Genomic DNA, 27,818 nt, shown 5'->3' on the forward strand with positions numbered 1-27,818 from the left:
ATTGAAGCTCTCCCTCCCCCCAGACAAACACAAGCCCAACCACCACCACCACAACCACCACCACCACCACCACCACCACCACACACACACACACACACACGCACACACACTTCCCATCTTTCTTTCATTTTTATCTGTTATAAAGCTGGTAATATTGAGTTGCTTTTCTTTTGTTGTTTATTGTTTGGGGGCCTTGCCTAGTGTTTTTCAGGCCTGGTTTCTCCCCGAGGTTGCTTGGGGAACTCTGTGGTGCCAGAGATAATACTGTGCTATGCCCTTTGTGTTGTCTTCTCAACCCAACAGTTGGTTCTGAAACGAAGTGACCTTCTGACAGTCAGTTGAAGTCAGATTCAACATTGAGAGTTTAGGGATGGGAGCCAGGCCTGTGGGCTGAAATCTTAGTTCTAGTGCTAATTTTGTATGTGTCTTTAGGCATATTGGATTTTGTGCCTTAGCCTCTTCATATGCGAAACCCAGGCTAGTGATAGCTACAGTTTATAATTATTAACTCCTCGAGTAAAGTCTGGGGACTGGAGCCATAGCACAGCGGGTAGGGCGTTTGCCTTGCATGCGGCCAACCCGGGATCAATTCAATCAATTCCTTCGTCCCTCTGGAGAGCCCAGCAAGCTACCGAGAGTATCCCGCCCACAAGGCAGAGCCTGGCAAGCTCCCTGTGGTGTATTCGATATGCCACAAACAGTAATAACAAGTCTCACGATAGAGACGTTACTGGTGCCTGCTTGAGCAAATCGATGAGCAGCGGGATGACAGTGCTACAGTGCTGCAGTACAGTCTGGACTAGTTCATGTTCCAGAAGTTTCTACCATTGCTACTGCACCACCAGTAGCAATTCCTCTTTGTTTGTTTGTTTTTGGATTATACCTGGTGGTGCTTAGGGCTTAATCTTGATGCTTAGGGCTTAACTGTGGCTTGTCACATAGGGATCACCTATGATGGACCTATAGGGTGCCAGAGATCAGACCCAGGTTGGCTGCATGCAAGGCAAGTGCCCTACCTGCTATACTATTGCTCGGTTTTCTATAGCTTCTTTTTGACCTATGCTCTGAAGCCTCTCTTCCTCATGCAACTGCTGATTTCTGAAATGAGTAGTGTGGCCAGGGATGTGCCTCAGGTGGTAGAGCATATGTCTTGCATATGTGAGCCCTGGTTTTTGTTCTCTTCATGACATCAAACCCCTGAAAACACTGGGTGTGCCCACAAACAAAGTGATAATAATAACCAGTAAATAAAATAGTTCGCATTGATTTCTTTCTTGAAGTACTTAGGTATGTCTCTTTGGTTTCCCAGTTTCACTTTTTATTGAAAACAATCTGTTGTAGTCGAGATTTATTAGGACTCATTGCCAGGTATAGTTGTGGGAAAGGATATTCTTATCTAGATTCTACTAGAATATCTGCATCATTTTTTATTCTCTTTCATGTTATTCAGTTCATGCTTCTCTGTTTTTATCTTTTGTCATTTGTGTAAAATGTAGACTTTACTTCTGTTGGCGTTGACAAATTCATAAATTTGAGGAGCTTGGGGTGTCATTTTTCAAGTCTCGAATCAGCTACCATTTCCTAGTCAAGTCTAGAAAGGCTTTTATTTTCTTCCTGAACTTTTGTAATATTCCCTTTAACTTCCTGTTGAGTATCACTTTCAAAAATGGTGATACAAGCAAAGCTCCCCAAAGCATTTTGTCCTCACTTGTATCACTTGTCATCTCCTTGCTCATCGATTTGCTTGAGTGGGCATCAGTAACGTCTCCATTCGTCCCTGTCACATGCTAGTGTAGCCCAGTGGCGTCTGCTCACTCCAGGAACACAAAGAACGTCAAACCGTTCATTCAAAGAAGTCTGACCATCTTATAGGTGGGCGGCCACACATTCTTTTGATGTCCCATGGAATCCAGTCAGTAACAGCTCTAGTCCAGCAGTCATCCCCAAATCTCATTATGTTTCTGGTCCATCTGATTTTCAGTGCCTTGGCAAATGAGACAGGGTCCCTGATTCTTGATCGTCGACAGAGGTCAGAACTCCAGATTGCTTCTCTCACTTGAGTGAAGCATGATACTCCAAGCATAGCTCTTTTGATTTCTTTTGGGGATACCCAAATAGTGTTCTTATCCTGTTTTCGTAGGGCGTATGTTAGTGCAGGAAGAACAGTGGAGTCGAAAAGATGTCCTCAAACAACAAAATTTCTTTTTTTTTTCTTGTGTGTATATAAATATTTCATGGTTTTGTTTTTATTTTAATGCATTAGCTCTTTAGATTGCTCCTGAATGAAAAATCCCCCAGTACTAATTCTCAGGTGCTAGTTTAGTTCTCTTTGTTGCCTATGGATCGAAAGGAGCTTGGCAGCATATAAGCAGGTGCCTTAATCTCTGTACCATGTGACTGGCCCCCAAGTACTCTTTGACTTTCTTTGGGGAAGACTGGGGAGAAGACAGATGCCCCCGAAGCACTACTCAAAGGGCCCCAATGTGCTATTTGGCCAGTAGGTAATCTCAGTGATGGGGTCCCACTCTGACATGGAAATACAGGGTCTTCCAGGTTACCCAGCTGAGAATACTGAAGGTTTCATATGGTGCCAGGGGTCAAACCCAGCTCCCTGCATGGGTGTCCCTTGCCACCGAGCATCTCTCCAACTCCTGTTTTACTTTTAAAATTATGTTTACATTATAATACTTGCAAATATTTTTCTAGTTTTTCAGAGTGAGTATTGAGTTCCTTTATGTAAGATTTCTTCTCTTGCCTGCCACTCTTTTCTTTTTGAAATACTAGGTAAAATAAGCTGCAAAAGCAGGTAAGGCACTTGCCTTGCTAATGGCTCACCCAGGCTCTATCCCCTAACAAAGATACGGTCCCTTAAGCCCCACGAGGAGCCATCCCTCAGCTCAGAGCCTGGAGCACTGCTGGATATGGTCCAGCACCCTGCTCCCCTCAGCCAACCCCCACAAAAGCTGTCCACTTTCCTTTCAACATGTCTTGCTGTGTCTCTTCACTTTTGTGTTTGGGTCCACACACTGCTGTGTGTGTGTCCGGGATCACTTCCAGCTCTGCCCTTGGAGGTCACTTGTGGTGGTGCTCGGGTGACCATGTGGTATCAAATCTTTTCCCCCTGCCTGCAGAGCATGCACTTAGCCCGTGGAGCTATCTCTCTGCCCGCTTTTGCTTTACACAATTGAGCTTTTTGATGGCTTATGCTTCTCTGTCTTCTGAGCATTTAATTCCAGTTTGTGTGGTATTAATCCTGCACTCAGACTTTCTTTTGGGGAACTTGGCTGATATTTCTTACCCCGTCTTTTTAGAGCAAAGTTTCCTCTCTTAAAATTTGATTTTATGTATTTTTTCCCAGCTGTATAATAAGGCTGTACAAATAGACAAGGTGCTCATATGAAGGTCTGCATGAAGCCTTCATTTTGTTTCTGAAACTCAGTGCTGCAGTCCTTTTTTTGTAAACAGGGGCCACACCCAGCAGAGCTGGGGATCTGAGTCAGGGCCCCTCCCAGCAATGTGGACCTAACATTTTGGTGCCCAGGTCTGGCTCCAAGGGGCTCCACTCAGTGTCTGGGTGTGGAGTCAGATGGAGTCCAGCCTGTTCTCTGTCCTGAGCCATTCTCCCCCATGGCAGGTTTTCAGTGAGAAAATTCAGGGAGAATACAACCTTCTTTCTTATTCTAATGACGCTTGATTTAATTTTTAAAACTTTTACTTATTTGATTCTGGGGCCATACCCAGCATTGTGCAGGGCTTACTCCTGGTTTTGAGCTCAGGAATCACTCCAGGCAAGGTTTGGAGGACCATATGTGGGGTTGGAGATTGAATCCAGGTCAGCCACGTGCAAGGCGAACTACTGACATGCTGTATTATCTCTCTGGCCCCTGGCAACTTGATTTTATTACTCTTTAACTTGCTCATTATTTACATGTGTAACTTTTTCCATTTTTCTTAATTTCTATTTTATTTTAAGCTGATAGTGAGTTCCCAGTTTTCTCTTATTTACAGGCCAGTCCCATTATACTTTTCCATTTCATTATTGGCCACCTTCCCTTTCAATTGCTCATAATCTAATTTTTTCTATTTTAAGATGAGAAATGATGCTAAAATTTTCCTTCACCTTGATACCATAATCCTTTCCTCTAAGATTCCTAAATTTCTCAGTAGACAGTTCTTTCTTTTCTTTTTTTTTTTTCAGAAACAGATTTTCCATGTCAGTAATTTATGTCAGGCACTTAACTGATAGATTTCACATCATTTATTATTATTTTAGATTTACCTTTGCCTAGAAGTCAAGGTCCATTGCATTCTATTTCCCTTCATTTTCTAACTGATTTCTGATTCATTTGTTGTTTAGTTCAAAATCTCTTCTCGGGGTTGGAGCAATAACACAGCGGGTAGGGCATTTGCCTTGCATGCAGCCGACCTGGGTTCGGTTCCCAGCATCCCATATGGTCCCTTGAGCACTGCCAAGGGTAATTCCTGAGTGCAGAGCCAGGACTAACCCATAAGCATTTCCAGGTGTGACCCAAAAAGCAAAAAATAAATAAATAAATAAAACAACTCTTCTCAAGGCGCCAGCCAGATTAAAGCACATGCCCATCAGGCTGCTGAGTCCTGTCTTATTTTCAGCACCTTGAACTGTTCTCCCCACCTGCCCCTTGACCCTCCACCCCAGGCATTGCTGGGTAAACCCGCAGAGGCTCCCAAGTACTGCCAGGTGTGACTTTGGTGCTCTCCTGCACTGCCAGGCTGAACTGCACTTGAACCACCGCCCAGGTTGGCCACGCCTGGTCCAGAGTGTTCCCCTGGGTCTTCTGGGCCCTGCTTTGGAGACACATGTCCCCATCCCCAACCCTGCCTCCCCCCACCCCCTCCCCGCCAAAAAAAAAAAAAGTCCCTTCTCAAGTCCTTCCTTTAGATGAGTGTGGATGTGTGTGCTTTTTAAATCTTTCAGTTTTGCTTCTCTTGCTGTCTTCTTTTTTGCATGCAGTGCCAAGATGGATTGTAGGGCATCATACATGCAAGGCAAGTGCTCTTCCCTGAGTGGCATCTCTGCGTGCAATGCTTTACATTTTGGCCCAAACTTTTTTTTTTCTCTCCCTGACTGTTTCGGTGGAGGAAATTTGGTAGTCATACTGCTTTTTAACTTGGCAACCTAGAAGTGACTTTCCTTCTCTATTCCAGTGTTAGAAATGAGAAATCCAATGTGAATTTGGTTTCTTTTTTTGTTGCGGGGTGGGGTATGCCTAGCAGTGCTGGGGGTTACTGGCTCTGTGCTCACAGAGTCATTCCTGGCTGTGTATGCTTATAGAAGGACCACAAGGTGCTGGAAGTCAAACCCAGTTCTGCATTGCAAGGCATGCAGCCCTTTGAGCTATCTCCGGCCTTCTGATTTTAGTCTTCTGTATTCTTTCTTGTAGTTAGTAAGATTTTCATTTTCTCTTTAGCATTTAGGAATTTTTGTTCAAAATCCTTCTTTACTTCCTTGGCAGTATGTAAGACTGACTCCTGGCTCTACACTCAGGGATCACTCCTGGAGGGACTCAGGAAATCATATGCGGTGCCAGGTATCAAAGGTGTTATTAAACCAGAGTCAGCTATGTGCAAGGCAAGTGCCTTAACCCCAGTACTATCTGGTCACTGTGCTGTGTTCCTAAGCAGGCATCCTTCTATAACCCTGTCTAGATCTTGCAATGAGTGTGAAGTATCAATTTTTATCTTTTTTTAGTTCAGAGAAATTTCCTTCTGCATTGTTTTAACTGTTTTCTTGGTTCTAGCTTTTCCTTTTCCCTTTTGAGAGACTCCTTTGAAACTCTTCCTATGATTGCTCTGTTACGTTGTCTTAGTTTGTTTTTCAAGTCTCTTATTTTTCCCATTATAGTCCTCATCTTGTCGGGGGGTGGGAGTTTGGGCTATACCCAGCAGTGCTTAGGGATTACTCCTGATTCTGCAGTCAGGAATTATAACTAGCAGTGCTTGGGGGATCATATGGAATATCAGGGATCAAACCCAGATTGGCCATGTGCAAGGCAAACACTTTACCTGTTTATATCTGGCCCTGTTAATAGTTTTCATCTTTTTCTATTCTTTGACAATTTTCCCAGTTTGTCCTTCAGGTCTGAAATTAAAAGTTTGTTTTCTCAACTATGAAGTTTGTTTTTATTTTTTGTTTTTTTCAATACCTTTTTTTTCTGAAGGTTTTTTTTATTTTATTTTTAATTTATTTTATTTTATTTTTTATTGAATCACCCTGAGAACAGTTACAAAGCTTTTAGGTTTAAGTCTCAGTCATTCAATGATCAAACACCCATCCCTTCACTAGTGCACATGTTCCACCACCAAGAACCTGAGTATACCTCCCATCCCACCCCCAACCCTGCCTGTATGGCTAATGATTTTCACTTTGCTCTCTCTTTACTTTGATTACATTCAATGTTTTGACAGAAAACTCACTATTATTATTTGGAATTTTCCCCCCAAAGTTAGACCTGCTGAAAAGGCATCATTTGATAATTTGTCTTCTATTTTTGATAATGAAGCGCCTATGCAGCTACGTGGTTTTAGATTTCTGGTATTTTAGTAATTAAGTCCAGAGAAATTTCTGCCAGAAGCTGCATCACTGCAAGCTCATACCTCTTTCTTTTTTTTTTTTTCTTTTTTTTTTCTTTTTTTTTTTTGCTTTTTGGGTCACACCCGGCGATGCACAGGGGTTGCTCCTGGCTCTGCACTCAGGAATTACCCCTGGCGGTGCTCAGGGGACCATATGGGATGCTGGGAATCGAACCCGGGTCGGCCACGTGCAAGGCAAACGCCCTACCCGCTGTGCTATTGCTCCAGCCCCACCTCTTTCTAATGGGCTCTAAAAGATGGCAGTTGCCATGCTGCCGCCGCTGAAAGGAAAGGCCAAGGGACAGAAATCTTTCCCCTCCCAGAATGGCATGGGGCTGTAGCTTAGTTCACAGTCTAGAGGCATTTCTGTAAGAAGCCACTGGGTTCCAAAATTGGTCTGTGTGTCTCTGGGATCATGGCCGTTCAGGAGCAGAGTTGCCGTTCGTGGGCCTCAATACTTTTTTATCTGTGGTAATGATTTTTTTTATTTGACTTTTCTTAAATAGTCCTGCTATTTTTACCTCTAGTTCATTTATATCCTTCAGAAGATCTGTTATATCTGTCCTTGTCTCTCCTACACTTAGGTATGTTGGTTTTGTGCAATGGAAGTAGGGAGAGATGTGAGGGGACCTTATTATAAACTTGTCAATGGTGAAAAGTTCAAGCCTGAGTCTGTTTCATGTGTCCACACCTTGAACTCTGCATTCCTTTTCATTCACTTTTGGTTCCCAGCCACAAACAAGAGTCTCCTTCCTTTTAAATGCCCCACCACCCCCCTTATTACCCCACGTGCCAAGGAAGCTAACTGCACTTGTATATACATTTTTCAGTATGTCAGACCTTCTGGGTTTTGCTTGGGGCAGCAAGCCTTCCGTCCAGGTTACCACAGTTCATGACCACATTCTTCAAGCCCCGCTCCACTTCCCTTTAGAATAGACTGACTGAAGAGAGATAAACAGGTTGGATTTGGATGAGGAGGTAAAATTCAAATGTATGGTTATCCATCCCCCTCCCCCTCCCCCCAAAATTCTGGTTTTGACTGTCTCACTTACAGTTTCAGATAGTATTTCATCCCTGTGTACCATATATTTGTATTCAATGATACTAGAAAAGAGAATTCTATTTTGAAAGCCCAATTTTTCACCATGGTACTCTTCTCATCTTTATATACTTATCTCATAGAATATACTCAATTTCTAGAAAGTACCTTTTTACTTTTTATCTTTTTTACTTTTGTGGGGAGTGTGGGTCTCCTAAGTGGTGTTCAAAGAGCTATGGAGGGTCTTTCCTAGTGATCCTCTGACTGGATATTTGAAGCTTCATCACAAGTTCCAAGGACGCTGTGCTGTTCTATCCCTGAGATGCTGGGGACCTTCAGGGCTACTCCCGGTGATGCTCAGGGTACCTGTGGAGCTAGTGATCAAACAAATAGAGTGCATGCCTTGAATGTGCCCTAAGAACTTTACTTTCTTCCAGCTTTTTAAGATGGACAATGAACAAATTCTATTAGGGAGATCTCTTTTTTGTATAACTGTTGAGGAAGGTTTATTTATCCAGATGCATATTTTATTGACCAAGTTGTGAATGATCTGAAAATCTTGAAGAGCAGAGAAGCCAATTAGTATAGATTCCCAAACTAAGAAACAAGGTTAAAATGAGAAACAGGAAACAAGAGCTTTGAGTTGTCGGTGGTTCTAGGAGGAAGACAAGGTGATAATATGGGAATTGAGGGCCACAGAGAATCAGAAAAACTTATTCTGATTATATATAGTTATAGCTTTTTCTTTATTTTTTTCTTGGTTTTTGGGCCACACCTGGTGGTGTATAGGGCTTCCTGGCTCAGTGATCACTCCTAGCGGTGTTCATGAGCTTGATCCTGGGTTGCTACATGCAAGACAATTTCCCTATTCACTGTGCTATTGCTCTAAGTCCCAGTTATCACCTTTTCTTGAGCCGTTTACTAGAGTTGATGGAAAGAAGTATCATAAGAGATTAAACATTAAAGTTCCCATTCTGTTCCAAAAAATTAAAACAAGGATGCATCCATGGAATTTGAGTTTCTGAAAGAAAATACGGTAATTTATATTCACGGTGAAAAAATTATGGCAAAATATGTACATTTCTGTTGAAACAACCATTTTTCTTTGAGATTAAAATTGTCTTTGAGATTTGAATTATGCACACATACTTTCTGTAATACTGATATTCACTTTTTCCCAATAAGTCTTAAGCAAAGATCATTTGAATTATATAACACATGTTAACTTCACATTGAATGGTGAATTAATCTTATGCTGCTTTGTAGCATTTTACATCAACATAAATAGTTCTATAAAAGTTTTAAAACCAGTGATTTAATTCTCAGTATATAAAGGATAAGTAGGCTGAGAAACAGGAAAAGTTTTTATTCTTTTTTTCTGCTTTTTGGGTCACACCTGGCAATGCTCAGGGATTACTCCTGGCTCATGCATTCAGGAATTTTTTTTCAATTTTTAAAATTTTATTGAATCACTGTGAGATAGCTACAAGCTTTCATGTTTGGATTACAGTCTCACAATGATCAAACACCCATCCCTCTACCAGTACACATTCCCCAACACCAATATCCCGGTTATACCCCCCCTTTCCCACCCTCCTCCTGCCTCTATGACAGACAATATTCCCCATACTCTCGCTGTACTTTTGGCATTATGGCTTGCAACACAGACACTGAGAGGTCATTATATTTGGTCTATTATCTACTTTCGGCATGCATCTCCCATCCCAACTGATTCCTCCAGCCATCATTTTCTTAGTGATCCCTTCTCTATTCCATCTGCCTTCTCCTCTCCGCTCATGAAGCAGTCTTCCAGCTATGGGGCAGTCCTCCTGGCCCTTGTATCTATGGTCCTTGGATGTCAGCCTCATGTGATGCTACCCTACACTCCACAAATGAGTGCAGTCCCTCTATGTCTGTCCCTCTCTTTCTGACTCATTTCACTTAGCATGATACTCTCCATGTTTATCCATTTATAAGCAAATTTCATGACTTCATCTCTCCTAACAGCTGCATAGTATTCCATTGTGTAGATGTACCAAAGTTTCTTTAACCAGTTATCTGTTTTAGAGCACTCGGGTTGTTTCCATATTTTGGCTATTGTGAACAGCATGCACTCAGGAATTACTCCTGGTGGTGCTCGGGGGACCATATGGGATGCTGGGAATTGAACCCAGGTCTCAGCCACATGCAAGGCAAACACCCTACCCACTGTGCTATCACTTAAGCCTCAAAGTTTTTATTCTTCATCAGTAATACTTCCTTTCTAATATTGTTAGCTTCTGTTTTACATTTCTTACCTGCTTGTATATGGAATCATATGGCATACATTTGTACTTTGCCACTGATCGCATTTCTCGGCGCCCCAAAGTAGCTCTCTCTAATAAAATCATTCCTTTATATTTTTGTTATTCAATTTTTTATCCATAGTGTAGTCACAAAAAATATTTTTGTTTTTATGGATTGAGAAAAAGTTTATTGGCAGCAAGCTTGCAGGTTGGATGATGAAGGACCCCATTCCCAAAGCCACCATCAGAAAATGTTTTTTTAAAAGACCACTCTGAATTGTCTTAGCTTATGATTTAATTTTTTTTGACTTTTTTCTTTTTAGGTCACACCTGGCAATGCACAGGGGTTACTCCTGGCTCTGCACTCAGGAATTACCCCTGACACTGCTCAGGGGACCATATGGGATGCTGGGAATCGAACCCGGGTCGGCCTCGTGCAAGGCAAACGCCCTACCCATTGTGCTATCGCTCCAGCCCCAATTTTTTAAAAATTTTCATTAGTTTTTGGTGCTCGGATGGAACCTAGGTCCCATGCATGCAAATAGACACTTCACCCTGAACCACATCTCTGGCCCCTATTTATTTAGTCTTTTTCAAGGTAAAAAGAATCAAGCTGGGGAAAGAGCTCAAAGGGCTGGAATAAATGGTTTGTACACAGAGTCCATACTTGATTCCAGGCACCACATGGATCCTGGGCAGGGACCCCTGCAGTGGAGCTAGGAATGTCCTAGGATCACTACTGAGTGCTCCCACACTACTACCTGCCCCTCCCCCAAACACAGAAGAAAAATCATCTCACTCAATTTTACAATAGAGGGAAATGAAGCCAGGGAACCTGTATAGAATGATGATAATCCTTTGGCCTTGGGTTACAAAACTGCTTCCAAGGGGGCAGAGGTGGTGGAGAGGATTAGAGGTAGCATAAGGTCAGAGCTATAGGGTTGAAGACTACAGGGGTTAAGGTGCTTGCTTTGTACACTGTCAACTCTTGTTTGATTGCTGACACCAGAAATGGTCCTTCGAGCATCCCCCTGAGTCACTCCTGAGCACAGAGTCCCTGAGCACCTCTGGGTATGGAACCCAAAGCCCATCTCCCCCCAGAGAAAAAGACAGTGGTGAAAGGTCTTGGGAATTTTTATGATGATGACGTGCAGTTATCAGTATAAGATATAAATGTTAGCAATATTGTAACTGTGTCACCTAAGTAATAATTATAAAAGTTAAAAAAATATGTTGGGCATGGCCCAAGTGGTAGAGCCCATGCCAGGGTTCATTCCCTGGCACCTGATAACAGATAGACCCCTGTGCTCTGGGATCACTCCTAGGGGATCATATGATCTCCCATTCAACTATTAACCAGCCTGACCCTGCTTAGCTTCTGTGATCAGATGAAATTGGGTGCCTTCAGGGTGGTAGGGCCAGCGACTCAGCGGAACATGTGCAGTGCCAAAGATTGAACCCAGGTCCACCATGTGCAAGGGAAACGTCCTGCACTTGCTACCACAAGCCCTGAAAGAACCCCTGAGCACAACCCCTGCATAGCTTCTATAATAATAAAAATAGACTTAAAGGAATAATCCACAGTTAAAAATAATAGCTTGTATACATCCTGTATACATGGGAGAGAGCTGGAGGTACCAAGAACCAAATACTAATGTCTCTCGGATACCCTCTTAAAATTAGAAGTGAAGCAGATGCTTAACTTAAAATGCTCAGGATGAAAAGGTTTATGGGTTGCTGTTGAGATATAGATATATATATGGGCTGGAGCGATAGCACAGCGGGTAGGGCCTTGCACACAGCTGACCTGGGTTCAATTTGTCCATCCCTCTCGGAGAGCCCGGCAAGCTACCAAGAGTATCCCGCCCACACGGCAGAGCCTGGCAAGCTCCCCATGGAGTATTTGATATGCCAAAAACAGTAACAAGACTCATAATGGAGACATTACTGGTGTCTGCTCAAGCATGAACAACCTGAGGACAGTGCTGCAGTTGAGATACAGAGGGATGATCTTCTTGGAACACTGCCTTAAGAGAGCTCTTTGCATATCAATAACTCCTTAAAGCTAATCTTCATCCTGCCTTCAGTGTCCCTCCCAAGAAATTAGCCCCACTTTTGGAGCATCTCCAAAAGTTGCACAGTTCAGAAGTGGAGTTGTTTAACTTATTTCCTAAAATTAGTGTCCCAGTTCTGAGAATAGATTTATCTCATTGACCAGTTGTTTATCCCTAGACGAGACAGTGCTGCAGGTGGGTCTCAGAATAACAGACGTTCTTATGGAGTCAGAAGAGGTATGTGGGGGCTGGGAGGCGGTGCACGGGGAGTTAGTAATGGGAGCAAATTCAAATTCTTGCTGGGTACTGAGTCAGGGAGATTTCTGGAACCCTGGAAAGGGGTTGATCAGCATCTTTAGATGACAGCTCCTGGACTGGTATATTTTAATATTTGTAAAATCTTTAGGCTTGGGACCCTCTTTTATCAATGGTACTGAACCTCTTCTCTCTCTCTCTCTCTCTCTCCTCTCTCCTCTCTCCCCTCCCCTCTCCCCCCTATTCCCTCTCCCCCCTCTCCCCTTCTCACCTCATTTCTATCATCTAATTGCAGTTTACTTGTTTGCTAGATTAAATTAAGTTTTCCAAATTAAGTTTACTTGTAACAAAATTGGACATTTGGTTTGCATATGCACAACAAGAACAGAGATTACCATGTAGACTCTTTCAATCTGTTTCTCTAGAATCTCTTTTGAAAAAAAAAATGAGCTGATCCAGTTTTTAATTGCCTCTTAGGCCTCAGAAGGCACAAGGAGTTTGACCTTCTGGCTCCTTCTATGGGAGTCCTTTGAGTTTACAGAAAGTTTTTAGAAGGAAGAGGAACAAGAATGGGAGGTGGGACTTACTTTCTAGTTCTCTCTTTCTCTCTCTGTCTCTGTCTTTCTCTGTTTCTCTGTCTCTGTCTTGTGCTCTCTCTCTCTCTCTCTCTCTCTCTCTCTCTCTCTCTCCCTCTCTCTCCCTCTCTTTCTCTCTCTCTCTCTCTCTCTCATGCTAGAATGTATCCTTATTTTTGGTTGGAGGCCATCCCCACTGGTTACTTAGCGGCTACTTTTAGCTTATTGGTTGGGGGTCTTTTTTTTTTGTTTTTGCTTTTTGGGTCACACCCAGCAATGCACAGGGGTTACTCCTGGCTCTGCACTCAGGAATTATTCCTGGCGGTGCTCAGGGGACCATATGGGATGCTGGGATTCGAACCCCAGTCGGTGAGTGCAAGGCAAACACCCTACCCGCTGTGCTATCACTCCAGCCCCCTTGGGGGTCTTTCTGATGGTGTTTGGTGGGGGGTTTCTATGTGATGCCAGGGATTGAACCTGGGGTTTTTGGATGCAAAGCGTTCTACCCTTTGAACTATTTCTCTGTTCCCTGGAAAGTACTTTTAATGCTTAACATTAGAAAATTTGCTAGGTTACCATCTGTGTATTCATTTTAGAAATTAATATTTATTGAAACCAGTAAAATGAGTAGTCATTTGACAAATTCATTGTCACAAATGAAAATAATGGGTAACATTTCATATAGGTTACATACTAAACAGCAATGCTTGTGTGCACTGCAGTCATAATTAGAATCCCCACTTTGAAAGAATCAAAATCCAATGAGTTGACAAGTCAATTTTTAAAAAAAATTTCAAGAATATTAGATTTCAGTGTTCTTTCTTAATTTAGTTTGTCCACTGTGCTTTATTTTAATTATTTATTATATTGCTTAACATGGCAGGAAATGTCTTCTAATACAATTTGTAAAATAATATAGTTTTAGCAATCTGGACATTACCTTTAGCAGTCTTCTTTTAAATTACAGAGTTAAATGTTTTGTGAAGAATTACCTAGTTAGATATATTAAAACATGTTATTTGATTGGAAACTTCATCGGGCTTAGAATATTTTTTTTTAATTTTTAAAAATTTTTTATTTAAAAACATTTTTTTATTAGTGAATCACCATGAGTTACAGTTACAAACTTGTGAGCTTTCATGTTTGCATTTTGTTTATATCCCTCCACCAGTGCCCAGTCCCCTCCATCAATGTTCCCAGTATCCCGCCCACCCTTCCACCCCATCCCCCCCACCCCACCCCACCTCTGTGGCAGGGCATTTCCCCTTGTTCTCTCTCTCTCTCTCCTTTTGGGTATTGTGGTTTGCAACAGAGGCACTACGTGGCCGTCGTGTTTGGTCTATATTCTATTTTCAAAGTGCATCTCCCATCCCATGCGGGTCCTCCAACCACACTTTACCTGGTGTTCCCTTCTCTATGTGAGCTGCCCCTTCCTCCAGCATGTTGGGGGGCTTAGAATATTTTTCTTTGGGGGCCATACCAGGACGGTGCTCAGAAGCTGCCCCCATTTCAGTGCTGGTGGTGGGCTCCACTCAACTGTGCTCAGGGACCAGGTGGTGCTGAGACACCACCAGTGTCTCAATGGCTCAAATGAATGTCTCCATTCATTTCAGAATCTTAAAGCCAAATGCTCATTTGAGAAAATAAGTGAAATACTTGCTAGGTGTCACTGCTGTTGTCATTTAGCAAACAAAAAAATACACATTTTCATTAATAGGACAGTAAGTTTTATTTTCCATTGTTTATTCATATATTCATTCATGATGGGTCATTTTCTTTGTTTTTGAATGGCACTGACTTGTCAATCCCAGTTAAAAGCATGGCCACAGTCTTTTCTGAAATTTCTAGATTTGTAAGGATTGGTTTATGTATCATTGATCTATAAGGGAGTGAGTTAGAGGTGAGTTTTTTTGGAAAGAAATTGAATTACTAATTTATTATGAATTTTCAAAATCTTTTTAAATTTACAGCACTAATTTTTTTTCTCAAGGACTGGTACGATAGCACAGTGGGTAGGGCATTCGCCTTGCATGCTGCCAACCCGGGTTCGATTCCTCCGTTCCTCTTGGAGAGCCCGGCAAGCTAACCAGAGTATCTGTCCTACCCACACAGCACAGCCTGGCAAGCTACCCGTGGCATATTCAATATGCCAAAAACAGTAACAACAAGTCTCACAATGGAGACCTTACTGGTGCCCGCTCAAGCAAATTGATGAACAATGGGGCAACAGTGCGGTGCTACAGTGCTACATTTTTTTTTTCTAAAATAAAAGGGCATTCTGATTTATATAGTTCTCCATAGTTCAGTTTCATCTGTATACTTTTCCAACACTAATCACTAGTGTTGACTTAGAGGTGAATCTTAAAAAGACCTAAGGTACTGGGTTCATTGGTGGTGGAGAATGGGCACTGGTGGAGAAATGGATTCTCGAACATTGTATGATGGAAACACAAGACGAAAATGTGTAAATCTGTAACTGTACCCTCACGGTGATTCACTAATTAAAAAATAAATAAATAGTTTTAAAAAATCAATCCAAACAAAAATAAAAATAAAAAGACTTAAAGTGTAAGAGTAGGGGATATGGCTCGGCTCTAAAGCTAGAACACTTACCTTGCATATATGAGTTAGATTTAAGTCCCTCACAACATTTTTGGGTTTTTTGGCCAGGGAATTTGGGCCACATCCAGCAGTACTATGTAGCTATTTTTTGCTCTGTGCTCAGGGAACCATATGTGATGCTGAATATTTGAACCAGGGTCGACCACATTCAAGGCAAATGCCTTACCCCATGTACTATATTCGAGTCCACCAAGGCAACTCCTAAAAAAGACCTGAATATGTACATTTTCATGAAAATTTGGACATTTATTTGCCTTTGTTTTCCTAGTATGTAGAAATAACCAAGGAAAGCTCTATTTTGGGTATGTAGATAGATTTTGTTATGTCCAGGATCTATTTCTGTTTAACAGTGGAGATTCACAAATACACTTAAATATGAACTTAGATTTTGTTTCTAAATAAGATATTATATATAGGTTTTATATTCTGAGGTGTTTCTGTGAATGAAAAAATTGAACACATTTCAAGGCCACATTTAACTTCCTCGTGGTTACACAACAGTAACTGCTAAAGACAATTTTTTTTAGTTCATTTGGAGAAAAATTTGGCACAGTCTTTATTCTGGTAGGTTTCTTTGTTTTGTGCTTGGGCCATACCCTGCAGTGCTTGGAAGCTTCTCTAGGCTTGGTGTTCTGTATGTGGTGGGGGATGTCGAACCCAGAGCCTCACACATGCTACCGAGCGCCAGGCCGGCCCTAGATTTCCTTTTAATTTGTTAGAGGACATGAGACATCATCCATAACTGAGGAAGTTTGGATTGCAAATAAAAATTGCATTTTTACTCAAAATGAGTATTTTTTCTTTTTTCTTTTGTTTTTATGATCCTCATCTGTTTTTCTCACCCTTACTTCCCTCCCTGTCTTCTGTCTCCCATTCTTCCCTTCCTCCATCAGGGATTTCCTCCAGCGCCTCACATGTGAAAGCCAAGTACTTTATCCCTGAGCTATATTCTCAGTCCCTGGGCTATTTTGTCTGTCTCTTTGTCTATTTTGCTATTATTTGCAATTATAATCTGCACTTTAATCTTTCATTGTTCTAGTTCATTATTGTTTCTCTGTCTCCAAGTCCTTTTAATTCTGCTTTCTAGTATTTTACCCTTGCCCCCTAGCACCTACTTCCAGTGTCAGCTAGTTCCTTCTAAATTTCTGAGTTGTTCGCTCCACCCCCCCCAAACATAATTAATTACACCCCTTCTTTCTTGTGGTCATAGCTTCTTTTAGGAGACGGTTATGGCCACTCTGCATCCTAGTCATGCCACAGTTATTAAGAAGAGGGGTGGATACGCGTTTCATCTTGCTATCTTGCACTAGACAAGTGCCAGGGACCATTTGTTGAATGAAATATTTAGAGCGCCAGGCCTGTCATGATTAAGAAAGCAGCTTGCCTCATTAAATTCCTCGATGAGAGTCACCCTCATGCACTACATGTCTCACATACCCCATGCCCACCTGTTCCATGGTGCTCGCCGGTTTCCATGAAAACAAAATCGAGAGCCTTGCAAGGCTCGCGTTCCCTTTGGGTCAGTCAAATGCCAGTGGACTTGCACGGGCCCCGCGGTCGCTACTGCCTTCTGACGCTTGCCTTTGGTCTCGCCTCCTGCAGGACCCTAACCGGAGCGTTCATACCAGCAGCAGCAGCAGCAGCAGCAGCTGCAGCAGCAGCAGCAGCAGCAGTAGCAGCAGCAGCAGCAGCAGCAGCAGCAGTAGCAGCAGCAGTAGCAGCAGCAGCAGCAGCAGCAGCAGCGGCAGCAGTACCAGTTTTTCAAAGCCTCACAAATTAATGAAGGAGCACAAGGAAAAACCTTCTAAAGACTCCCGAGAATATAAAAGTGCCTTCAAAGAACCTTCCAGGGATCACACCAAATCTTCCAAAGAATCTTCTAAGAAACCCAAAGAAAATAAACCACTGAAAGAAGAGAAAATCGTTCCGAAGATGGCCTTCAAGGAACCGAAACCCATGTCCAAGGAGCCCAAAGCAGACAGTAACTTACTCACGATCAGCAGCGGACAGCAAGAGAAGAAGGCTCCGAGTAAAAGGCCCCCCATTTCAGATTCTGAAGAACTCGCAGCGAAAAAAAGGAAAAAGAGTAGCTCGGAGGCTTTATTTAAAAGTTTTTCTAGTGCGCCACCACTGATACTCACTTGTTCTGCTGACAAAAAGCAGATCAAGGATAAGTCTCATGTCAAGATGGGAAAAGTCAAAATTGAAAGTGAGCCGTCGGAGAAGAAGAAATCGACGTTACCACCCTTTGATGATATTGTGGATCCCAATGATTCCGACGTGGAGGAGAACATGTCCTCCAAATCTGATGTGAGTACCTCACTGGTTTCCTTCGCTTTCTCTTAGTGAGTTTTTAGATTGTTTCCCAGATAGCTTCAGGATAACGAAAGAGGGGAGACAATGGCCACTGATCCATAACATGGAGACACAGACATATCCGAGACCTAGAAATGAAATTTCCTGAACTAGTGGATAGAAAGAAATGAAATCATTAAGGAATCTGCAGATTTGAAGTCCATGTTTCAAATGGCTAAAGCCAAGATGTCTTTAGTATAATAATGCTCTCTGTTTGATCAACAGCATAAAATCCTAGTTGTGCAATAGAGCTTAGTTACTATAATTTTTCGATGGTTGCCGATTGAGGAAACTGAGAAGAATGCTATGAAACTTGAATTCAAGGAAAATGATATTTTTGTTTTGTTTTGGGGCCACACCCAGCAGCGCTGCTCAGGGATTATTACAGACTCAGTGCTTGGGGGAAGCTGTGCCCTGGGAACATGCTGTGCCAGGGATCTGGGCCTCCTGCATGCAAAGCATGTGCTCCTGCCCTCTGAGTTACCTCCCCAGCCCAAGAGAAAATAATTTTAAAAGAGAACATAGCAGACTGCAATGATGATTTTTTTTTTGCTTAAAGCAATGAAGTTATTTGTTTACAAAGAGAAAGTTGGTGCTAATATTTTAAAATTATTTGACATATATATATATGAAACCTATGAAATAAAGTGGCAGTATTCAGAAAATTAAAACAAGAAATCTTTTAGTTGTATAGCCACTGACTTTGAAAGTTCTGTGGTATGTGATTTTCATTACAAGTTGTTTTGATGATAGGATTTATTGTGGGTACCTAAAAGACCATCTGACCCAAAATACTATTTGATGTTGAGATTTAAGCTTATAATTACAGATTTCTCTGAGTTGGAAGGGATTTTCTAATCCCTGGGAAGGTTATTTATTCTAATCTAGCACTGTAAGAAATCTTACACTTTCAATGATAGGGCTGTTAGCAATTCAGAAGATAATCAATTCTATTTCTAGAGAATGAGCAGTATGTACTACAAAATTGTCTCCTTTCAGCTTTTCTTTTCTTTTTTTGTTGGGCCTTTTCAGTTGCTTATCTCTCACTCATGATTCACCCCAATAATCTTTTTATGTTAGTTGGTTTGTACTTTTGCAGTATGGTCAAGGGAAGAATTCAGCTGAAGATTCTAGGGCATTTTTATAGTAACTTCTCTATCATGTAGAGTTGTCCTACAAACCGTCTTAGGTTCAAGTACTAGCAAAGGAGAGGGGGGCGTACCAGCAAGTTCTCGATTCTGTATTTGCCTTGTTTTTAGTACACGGCTAGCTGGGTTGAGATATGATTTCAGTACCAATACAAATCATTTAGACCACCCTTACTCACATTTCCCTATTCTCTAAAGCTAACTTTCAAATTTTAATAGAATTGAGGCTGGAGTGATAGCACAGTGGGTAGGGCGTTTGCCTTGCACACGGCTGATCTGGGTTCGATTTCCAGCATCCCATATGGTCCCCTGAGCACCTCCAGGAGTAATTCTTGAGTGCAGAGCCAGGAGTAACCCCTGTGCATCTCTGGGTGTGACCCAAACAACAAATAAATAAATATACAAATTTTAATAGAATCATATTTGTAGCAGTAGCGTATAAAAGACTAGACATTGGTTAATTGGTACTTTTTGGGGGGGGCCAAGATTTTATAGTGAATATGAAATGAATATGGGAGCTAATGGGTTTGTTTCAAAACTTCAAGTATGTTATTTTTATCTTTTTTTTGTATTTTACCTTTCAATTCAAAATTTTCTCTTAACGTAAATGTCACTAGGAACTTTCTGTGTACTGGCTTTTATCTTGAATCACCCTGAAATGTATATTGACTTTGGAGTGAAATTAGTCTGTCAAGATTGCCAAGTTTAGCAAATTTGTCTTTCCATATTCTGACAAGTTGCTATTCTTTTAGAACCGAGATTTTCAATTGTGGGTTGTGGTTCACTGGTGAGCCATGAAATAAGTTTAGTAAGTTATTAACAATTTTTTAACTAAAATAGTTTTATTTAGGAAATAAGAGATGAGAGGGGTCATACCCCATAAAGTGAAAGAGAGGAGTTATCCCAACTGCGGACCTGAATTGTTTCAAAGTTAATTGTGCCCAGTATTTCAAGACAAAGCAGAATATAGGTTTTAGCATATGTAGTGGTTTCTAAACCCTTTATTTCAGATTATGTGTATTTTTTATAGCATATGATAATCAAGAATAGTGTTTTTGTGTTGGGGCAGAGGGGCGGTGTTGAGAATCTAATCCTGGGCCTCATGCATGCAAGGCAAATACTCTGCCCCTCAACTACATTCCTGGCCTAATCAGAATTTTGAAAAATGCAACCAATCATATCGGTCCACTACTGCTTTAATGCCAGTCAAGAGACAAGGCGAGGGTCGGGGATATGGCTTAAAGCTAAGGTAAAGTGCATGCTTAGTCTAGGTGAAGCCCTGAGTTCCACCCCTGGCACCACATGACCCCCTGGTGGCTGCAGTGACTCCCCCAAGCAATGCTGGACTGAGTTCCGCATTTCTGGGCCCAGGCACCAATGTGCCAACCCTGTATTACTTAACCGAGCACCTCAAGAAGTGACCTCAAGTTCCCAGAGCCCCACTGGGTATCACGCTTATTTAAAACACGACAGTGGCTGGGAAGAAGGCTCAAAAGATTGACGCACATAGTTTGCATGTGGGAGCCCTGGTTTTGATTTCTAGTACTGCATGGTCCCCTGAGCACTATCAGGAGGGACCCCCAGCACAGAGCCAGGAGTAGTAGCCCCAGTATTGCTGAATGAAACCCCCAAAACAAACAAAGAAAAAAAGTTTAATGCAAGAATCAAAGTAGACAAAGATTTATTAGTCAAGTACCAAGTTGTAAATGGCAGGCACATGTCTTTTTTTTTTTTTTTAATTTCCTGCAAGCTAACAAAAAGCAGCTTCTATAGGAAAAGGGGAAGTTGATTTTAGGAAAGGGAGGTCGATGCAGAGGTGGTTGCTAACTCTGTTGGGGGTGGTCCTCTGACATGCTCTGACGCATGCTCTGATTTATCTGTAAATCTAGAAGGTTTCTGACTCCGGGTTTGCTTCAGACGATCTTCCTCCTGTGGGATTTTGGGGAAGGACAAGATAACAAAAATGGAACATTCCTTACATTCCCAACCACCCTGGCCCAGAGGAGTTTGCCTGGTTTCATTTTGAGTTCAAGCCACCACTCTCACCATCAGCACCCTGGCCTCCCAGCCCCCTGGTGCTGTGAATTGAACCCAGACCCTCCTCATACAAGGCAAGTGCTCTACGCTGAGCCACATCCCGAGCCTGAGTTCAACTCTTTCAATTCTTTTTGGTCTGGTTTCAAAGGCACCCTTCTTAAATGTTTGCTGATTTGTGAGAAGACCAAGTGGTATTCATAAAGCATTTTTCAATGGTCTTTCTACAAGAAATTATTACAGATAATCTTCCTCTTCAGATAATCTTTAAAAATAACATGAATTTTCTTTCTTTTTTAATGTTGCTGAAGATTGAACTTAGGCCTTCATCATTTAGACATGCCAGGTTCAAGTTGTGGTGTTTATGTAAAGCAATATCTTAAAAAGTCTTGTAGAACAGAGAGAATTCTAATTTTTTCTAATAGCTAGTGAATTGTCAAATGCAGTTCATCAATAGAGCCACATATCCAGAGATTGCATTAGTTTGAGTATTGCATTGTACATATTATTATAAAGAAAGCCTCGGGGCTGGAGTGATAGCACAGCAGGTAGGGCGTTTGCCCTGCATGCGGCCAACCCGGGTTCGAATCCCAGCATCCCATATGGTCCCCTGAGCACCGCCAGGGGTAACTCCTGAGTGCAGAGCCAAGAGTAACCCCTGTGCATCGCCAGGTGTGACCCAAAAAACAAACAAACAAAAAGAAAGCCTCAATTGATTTTTCAGTTATTATTCAGGTTTAAACCCAACTTTCCATTTCTTATCTTGGTAGTATTGATCTTTTATTGTTGCTGATGGACTGGAGTGATAGCACAGCGGATAGGGTGTTTGCCTGGCATGCAGCCGACCCAGGTTCAATTCCTCTGTCCCTCTCGGAGAGCCAGGCAAGCTACCGAAAGTATCCCGCCCACACGGCAGAGCCTGGCAAGCTACCCATGGCATGTTAAATATGCCAAAAACAATAAAACAACAAGTCTCACAATGGAGACGTTACTGGTGCCTGCTTGAGCAAATCAATGAACAACTGGGCATGGAAGATCTTTCCTGTGAGCCAAGGAGAAAGAGAAAGTTCTTTTTTCCAATAGTAAATAGAGCTTCCCTTCACACCCCTTAAAAAAATTTTTTTTCCTTCTTACATGGGCGGGGCAGAAAGAACAGAAAACAGTTTTAACAGAGAGTGCTAAGGGACCCTTGGGGCTCTCAGCTCAGTAACTAATTTGGTGGATTGGCACCTTTCACTTTCCTTGGTGGGGAAATGATTTGCATTATAGTGAGATGAGCTGACCAGCTCATTTGTGTTCATTTATGGGTAGAAGGTAATTTTAGAGAGCAGAGATCATGGACTTTGGAAGAAACACATAAATAAATTGGAAGGACAGAAGGGAAGATTGTGTTTCTGGGATATCTGGAATGGAAAAATTCTTGCTTAGTACAGGTGAGCTATAATCAAAAGGAAGTTTTATTTTTAACTTTTTATTAAGTCATGGTGATTTAAATTAAAGAGACGCTTTTAAAAATCTCAGGGCTAGGACAAATGGAGATGTTACTGAGACCGCTGGAGAAATTCGACAATCAATGGGATGATGATGATGATGATGATGATGATGATGATGATGATGATGATGATGATGATGATGACGACAATGATGATTTACAAATTTACTTATAATAGAGTTCCAGGCATATGTGTTCCAGCACCAATCACATCATCAGTGCCAACTTCCCTCCACTACTGTTCTTGGGTTCTCTCCCACCGCCTGGCCTACCTTCCCAACAGGCACCTTTAAATTTGGTTGTTGTAATTTGGGCCTCTTGCTTTCAGTGTTGTTGGTTCTGTGGTATATACAGTGCTACTATGTCGCACACTTCTACACTGTTGATATGCTGCAGACCACTATCCCTGTTACCTCCCATCTGCGCTTTCTTCCCCTCTCAATTTCCTTCCTTTCCTGTCTTTTTCATTTTATTTTCATTTCATTTCATTTTTCATTTCTATAATCTAAGGACTAGAGCAATATAGGCATTCTGCTAACCCCTTTGATTCTTTACATTTCCTGTCCTGTTGTAACCATCCAGTATTTGTCTTTTTCTGACTTTTATATTGCTATGCTCCTGTTCCATTTAAATTGCAGTGAATTGCATGATTTTTAATTTTCTAAAAATGGGTTTTAAAAAGATTTACCATAATTAGGTTCTGGTCTTATGTAAAAATAGTCATCAGTGCATTTTTAAGTTGGATTAGGGAAAAAGATTGTGGGTATATATAGCTCTTTTTTTTGGGTCAGATTTTTAGTATATGGTAAGCAAAGAGAAAGGAGAACATCAATCACTTGTGTATTTTGTATGTGTTATAAGGGGTCACTTATACATTGATAACTGCTGAAGTAGAGTGGTAAATAATTAAATAATACCTGTGTGTTGGTTCTCAGGCACCACTGGGAGTGAGCCCTGAGCCCACAACCAGGTGTAGGTCACAGACCAAACCAGACAAGTCTGCATCCTGGTGTCAGGCTGTGCTTTGTGTCCTAGCTTGGCAATGATCTTAAGCAGATGATTTGACCTTCTGCATTTCCGTTTCCTTTTTGGTACATTGGACATCATGATACTGACTTTGTGCACTTACTACAAGAATAGTTCATCTCCATAAAGCATTTAGTACAATAATTGGAACTCTGGGTGAGCCATTGATTTATATGACATGGTTTCTGGCAGCCTCTATAACCTGTAGCTTTGTAAATGGTTTTTTTGAATTTTGAAAGGCTACAAAATTATAGAGTCGTGTTTCAAGGGAGAAGATTATGATTTCAGGGTGGGGGGAGTAATAGAAATAAATCATGTTCTAAATTTCATCTGCAGAAATATGGCCTTGATACTGACATAAATATATTAGATGTAATAAAAATTTTTTTAACTTAAAAGACAAGCCCGGTGAGATATGTTAAAGAACTAGGATCCATGCTTTCTGGGGTTCAATCCCAGCACCATCAGAAGGGACTTCTGAGTATTACCAGATGTGGCCCTAAAACAAAACAAAAAGATAAGCCAAAGTTTTCCACATTCTATTTTGTTTTTATTGAATAGCTAGACCATCTGTCACTGTCATCTCATTGTTCATCAATTTGCTCAAATGGGCACCAGTAACGTCTCCATTATGAGACTTGTTGTTACTGTTTTTGGCATATCGAATACGCCACGGGTAGCTTGCCAGGATCTGCCGTGTGGGCGAGATATTCTCGGTAGCTTGCCAGGCTCTCTGAGGGGGTGGAGGAATTGAACTTGGGTGAGCCATATGCAAGGCAAATGCCCTACCTGTTGTGTTGTCACTTCAGCCCAGCTACAATATACAATATTGCTTTTTTTTTTAATGTTATTACTATTAAAGAAGATATCCAAAGAAATTATTTTTCTTTGGGTTATTATGACTGCCATTTATCAAAGAGTAATTTTTGTTTGTTTTGCTGTTGTTCATACATGCGTGTGTGTGTTTGTGGGCACGGGCACACACAATGGAGTGGGACACAAGAACTGTCTTGCCAGGGCTCCCATGTGCAATGCTCTGCCACTTAAGTTACATCCCCAGCCCAGTGAAAGAGTAATTTTTAAATATAATTTGCAATTTCTAAAATAATTTATGTCTAATGAAGAAATCTAACATTGCCATGTTGAAAGCATCAATTTTCCACTACAATAGAGTTTCAGAGGCAGCTGTGAGGTAGAGATTGGAAGAATAATTTATTATTATATTACTACTCTTATTGTTTTATTTTATTTAGGGACCACACAGCAGTGCTCACGGGTATTCCCATATGGGTACTTGGGGTTCATTCCTGGTAGCACTTAGAGGACCATATGGTATTGGGATCAAACCTGGTGTTCTAACATGCAAAGCATGCACTCAGCCCTTCGAGCCATCTCCCAGGGCCCTGGAAAGACAGTCTTTTGATTCATTTTTTATTTAGGGGTCATATTCATCTGTGCTCAAAGCTTACTCCTGATCCTGTGATCAGGGATCATTTCTGGTGGTGTTGGGGTCATCCTCTGGGGTGCCAGGACTCTAACCTGAGTCAGCTGCATGGAAGGCAAGCACCCTATGTACTGTACACTCTCTTTAGGCCGTGCAAGAACAATCTTATTGTGCGTAAGCATTTAGCAGCTACAGAAACTTGCTAAGAGCAGAGATTTTCTTGTAAGCAATTAGGTAATTCCAACAGAGTAAGGCCATTTTGGATTTAGGTGTTCTAAACCTCAAAGAAAAGCAATGAGTTATTCTAACAGCAAAATGGGGTTTATCTAGAAACAGTAGAAAAGATGATAACACTCTGGTGAGATCTGCCTGTCTTTCCCTGAATCCCAGGCTAATAAGCCCCTGAAAGACCCTCCCACTCAGGCTGCTGAAGGAGGAAACCACTTCCGTTCTTTAGGGAAACTCAGGCATGTTGGGCCTGTAGTTAGCTGACTTACACATGCGTGAATGCATGCTTTCTAGCCTCCTGACCTCGTCTAAGTAGGGTCCTAAATATTAATGTTCACAGAATTTATCTTTTCTGCTGCCGTAGTTGGTCATGTATGGAGATGACTGTGCTTACCAGTAACTAGCAGCTTGAAAAGAGCAGGATCTCTGAGGATATCACTGTCAAATAAAAGTTTATAATTATAGTTTGTATTAACCTGTTTAAACCTTCATTATCAATGAAAACATAATCCAGATATGTTTCACCCTCTCCTATAATTCTTTTGTTTCTTTTTGTTGTTGTTCTTTTTTATTTTTATTATTAATATTATTATTTTGCTTTTTGGGTCACACCCGGCGATGCACAGGGGTTACTCCTGGCTCTGCACTCAGGAATTACTCCTGGCAGTGTTCAGGGGACCATATGGGATGCTGGGATTCGAACCCGGCTCGGCTGCATGCAAGGCAAACGCCCTACCCACTGTGCTATCACTTCAGCCCCTGTTGTTCTTTTTTAATATATGATTGTGTTTCTAAAGGGAATGCTATTGAATTGACCCTGGTTTGTGATATGACAAAATTTGGTATTCATGACAAAGGCCATGGAAATGATGAGTTTTAAAACAGACTTGGTTATGACAGTAGTTCATATCATTGCCCGCACCTTTTTCTTTGGAGAGTTTTAATTATAATATAAAAGGAGTCAAAAAATGTTAATGATTTTTTCCCCCTGGAAAATGGACATTTGGTTAAATGTCACATACTTTAGTCTCAAGTGTGAGAAATGAGATTGTAAATTTAAAAATATAGTTAAAGTAATGTGTCTATTAGAGGGAACTAAGATTTGATTCATGACTTTAGATCATCTTGGATTGCTGAATGCTGTGTTTTGTTGTTGTTGTTGTTGTTGTTGTTGTTGTTTTAGGAGATACAATTCCTTTAGATAGATGGTAGCATTTTCCCAAGGGTTCGAGGGTAAATATATCAAACCATCTTAGCAGAAGTTTCTTTGAAAAGGGAAAAAAGCAAGAGGGAAAAAGCGACTTCCCTTCTTTTGTTGGGCGCCATTTCCTCCCACTCCACCCGTCCCTCGCCCTGCTTAAACTGTCTGGCACAGGCAGTAAAAGCCCCACTGTTGAAGCCTTGGCTTTAGGATTTTATGTGATGGAAGGTTGTCCCAGTCAGAGAAGAAGGTCTTTATAGTGTTTTCAAAGTGGCTTTTTAATGACTTGTAATTCCAGCACATGCAAGAGTTGTAAAGTCTCTAAGTCTGGAGAGTGAGCAGCTGGAGAGGCTATTCATTAAAGGGCTCGGGTGGGCTGGGAGGTTCTCATTCCCCGCTCTTGTTTTCTGTCTTTTATCACTGGACGTAAAAATACCTGATGGGTTACACTTCTTCCCTCTGGTCGATTCAGCTCAATGTGGAACATTAGTTAAAAAGATTAGAAGCATTTTAATTTTACTGCGTTCATGGAGGTAGTTCACCCGACCTCATTTTTGAATAGCTTTTGTTTGTTTGTTTGTTTTGTTTTCATGTCCCATATAATCAGAATGAAGCAGGTGCGGTTGAATCGATTTTAATGGTTCATTTAGTCATTCTCATATCTGACTTGTTAAAGAAATGAATTTGAAGTAGTTAGGAGGTAAAATAATTAGTTAGAGCCTCTTTCTTCCTCCTCTTCCGGAATTAGTATTGGGTCCAGATAGTATTTTAGTTTTGAAGTGAAATGTTTCCTTAGAAGCCTTTAGGTAGGTGAGCATCATGGGCAAATTGGGCTATATCTTTGCAGACTTGTTTGTTATCAGCTGTTGCCTAAACTTAACATTTTCACTTTCTTGCATTTGATTGTGTCTCTGGTTCTGTAGATTCCAAGAACCTCCCTTAAGAAATCTGTATTGCCTCATCAAAGCATTATTGTTCCTTTCTCTAGGATACATGATTTTTTTTTCCTTTTAACTGTGGTTCAGGTACTATGGTTGCAATCATATTAACTTTCACAGTTTTGATCTGTAAAGTTACAGCACCTTCACATCACCAGAGAGCCCAATACCCTCCACCTCTGTAGGACAAATGATCTTTATGTAATAGTCCCACATCTCATCTTTGGCTAAAGTCTTTGAGATGAATGACTTTACCATACGACAGGGATGCCTTGTGGCTATAATTAAACTGGAATACTTTCATATGTTGTCATACTTCTAAACTCCTGACTGGTTTTTATCTTATTTGGCCCTCCAAACAGGTACCTGAAATAGGTTCTATTAATATCCCTCATTTTATAAAGTGGAAACTGAGGCTCCAAGGTAAAGACACTTGCCCCAGCTGGCCATATTTAAAAGTGGAGGACCAAGGGTTTGGATCCAATTTGCTAAGGGTGACTCAAGAAGAAG

At 41.3% G+C, this 27,818-nt stretch overlaps 1 protein-coding gene across 2 annotated transcripts in view; it reads left to right on the forward strand.

The window, feature by feature from the left end:
• MLLT3 (MLLT3 super elongation complex subunit) overlaps positions 1-27,818 on the forward strand; it is a 322,233-nt gene that overhangs the window by 224,140 nt on the left and 70,275 nt on the right. For both annotated transcript variants that reach the window (XM_055132210.1, XM_055132214.1), the window contains exon 5: positions 17,045-17,752. In XM_055132210.1, coding sequence (XP_054988185.1) covers positions 17,045-17,752 — 708 coding nt within the window. The remainder of the gene's footprint in view (positions 1-17,044; positions 17,753-27,818) is intronic.

This window comes from Sorex araneus, chromosome 1, assembly GCF_027595985.1.
Source record: "Sorex araneus isolate mSorAra2 chromosome 1, mSorAra2.pri, whole genome shotgun sequence".
NCBI classification, from domain to species: domain Eukaryota; kingdom Metazoa; phylum Chordata; class Mammalia; order Eulipotyphla; family Soricidae; genus Sorex; species Sorex araneus.